The 1688-nt window shown below is 49.0% G+C and overlaps 1 protein-coding gene across 1 annotated transcript in view; it reads right to left on the minus strand.

The window, feature by feature from the left end:
* Positions 1–1688, minus strand: part of T265_13264 (hypothetical protein) — a gene marked incomplete at both ends in the record, with an annotated part of 54860 nt that overhangs the window by 11382 nt on the left and 41790 nt on the right. The window contains 3 exons of the mRNA XM_009168013.1: positions 205–344; positions 1209–1486; positions 1575–1657. Coding sequence (XP_009166277.1) covers positions 205–344; positions 1209–1486; positions 1575–1657 — 501 coding nt within the window. The remainder of the gene's footprint in view (positions 1–204; positions 345–1208; positions 1487–1574; positions 1658–1688) is intronic.

The raw sequence follows: 1688 nt of genomic DNA on the forward strand, positions 1-1688 counted from the left end.
GAAAATATACTGCGATATCTCGAATATCGTGCCAACTGAATCATGAGACGGCCTGTGTGCAGCACATTCAGTTGTAGAGTATCATAAACGAGAGATTCAGTTGAGTCCCTCGTGAAACATCAGATTGATTTGCAAATGAGTGTATTTCTCGAAAAGGGTGATTGGTTGTTTTTGTGCAGAAAAAAAAACGCTCCAGCTACTCACCAGATCCGCTGACGAATCCGCTGCTAGACACGTTGTCATCATGTGCGTAGTCCGGTCGCGCAGGCTGATCACGTGACGACGCAGCGTCACACCCCTCGCGCACGTGTCGAGCTTGATCCATCGCTCGAAATAATCGATCACTAGGAGCAGAATGGAACAGTGTTCACAGGGCGGATTCCACACTGCACTCGAATATCGACTCAAATAAAGGACGATAATAAATACTGCTCAGTCGGCTTTATAAAGACGGCTGGGAAGAAAGAAAGGGGATCAACACACAGGCCAAAAATGAAATCGGACACCTGAAGAAATGAGCTTAACCTCTGTTGTAGATTATGCAGAATTGATGGAATAACGAAGGGCGTAACCCGAGCTTGCTTCGAAGGAAGCAAAGTTGTCTTGTGGGAAATAAGGTTCGACATCATCAACCACTTGAACACCACGGTTTTAAGGACTTTGGGTTCCTCTTACCAGCTTGTACATTACGAGTTTACTCCTCGTCTAGGTACACGCGCCGAAACACAACTCCAGACTCCTTGAGAAAGAGCCAACAGGTTGTTGATGCGGCACTTACGGGCTTTGTTTGACTGGACGATACCTGACTATGAAGGTCACATCCCTAACAAAAATCAAGATCACTGACATTTTGGTGGTCTGAAGTTGCAGTGCACAATCAAGACCGGCCGCAGGTTGTTGCTCAAGTGGTGAGGTGAGGCCACTGTCAATGTTCAATTCAAACTGTCGATCGTCTGAAGTGAAGACGCTAGAAGAGCAGTAGCTGTTGGTTCCCATATCTTCTGACACTCCCCTTCAACGACAGTGGGGTTGTCCAGGAAGCGTTTTGCCTGCTAAACCTAGATGCTCAGTTGGAGGCGAAACTAGCCGAAACTGTGTGTATCGGCACCAGCGGGCAATCGCTCAATCACGGATGGCTGACTCTACGAAAAAAACACCGTGGTTATGGTGGCTAGCCACGTGGGGAAACTCTGGAAGCGGGTACTCACACATTGGAGTTGGCACAATCGTTCGCTGCCGTTCGAGCTAAGTCAGTGGCCAGGGAAGTTTCTCCAATGAGGTCGTTTGCAGTGCAATTGGTCGTTGTGTCCACCGAGGAGCTGCTCCCATCACTGGCCTGGGCGTGGGTCGAACAGGATACGGTGTTTGAGTCCATGCAGAACAAATACGGGGGCGTAGAATAACTGGTCATCGTACTTGGGGAAGATAAATAAGCCGATCGGAGGTGGGCCCGACGGGATCGTTTACGAAGGGCCCGAACTTCGGACTGAAACGCAGGGAGAAAAGTATGGTTAGGGATACAGGCAGCGGTACATGGACTTTAGTGAACTGCATGGACGTTATTCACTCCTTACCCGAGCCTCGTTGTACAGAGACAAGCACTCATCATACTTGTCACGCAGACTGGTCAGCTCGTTAGCCAATCGCTGCTGATTGCCTTGAGATTCTTTCAGGCGATTGACCAACAT

The sequence above is a fragment of the Opisthorchis viverrini genome (genome assembly GCF_000715545.1).
Source record: "Opisthorchis viverrini unplaced genomic scaffold opera_v5_50, whole genome shotgun sequence".
Classification (NCBI taxonomy): Eukaryota; Metazoa; Platyhelminthes; class Trematoda; order Opisthorchiida; family Opisthorchiidae; genus Opisthorchis; species Opisthorchis viverrini.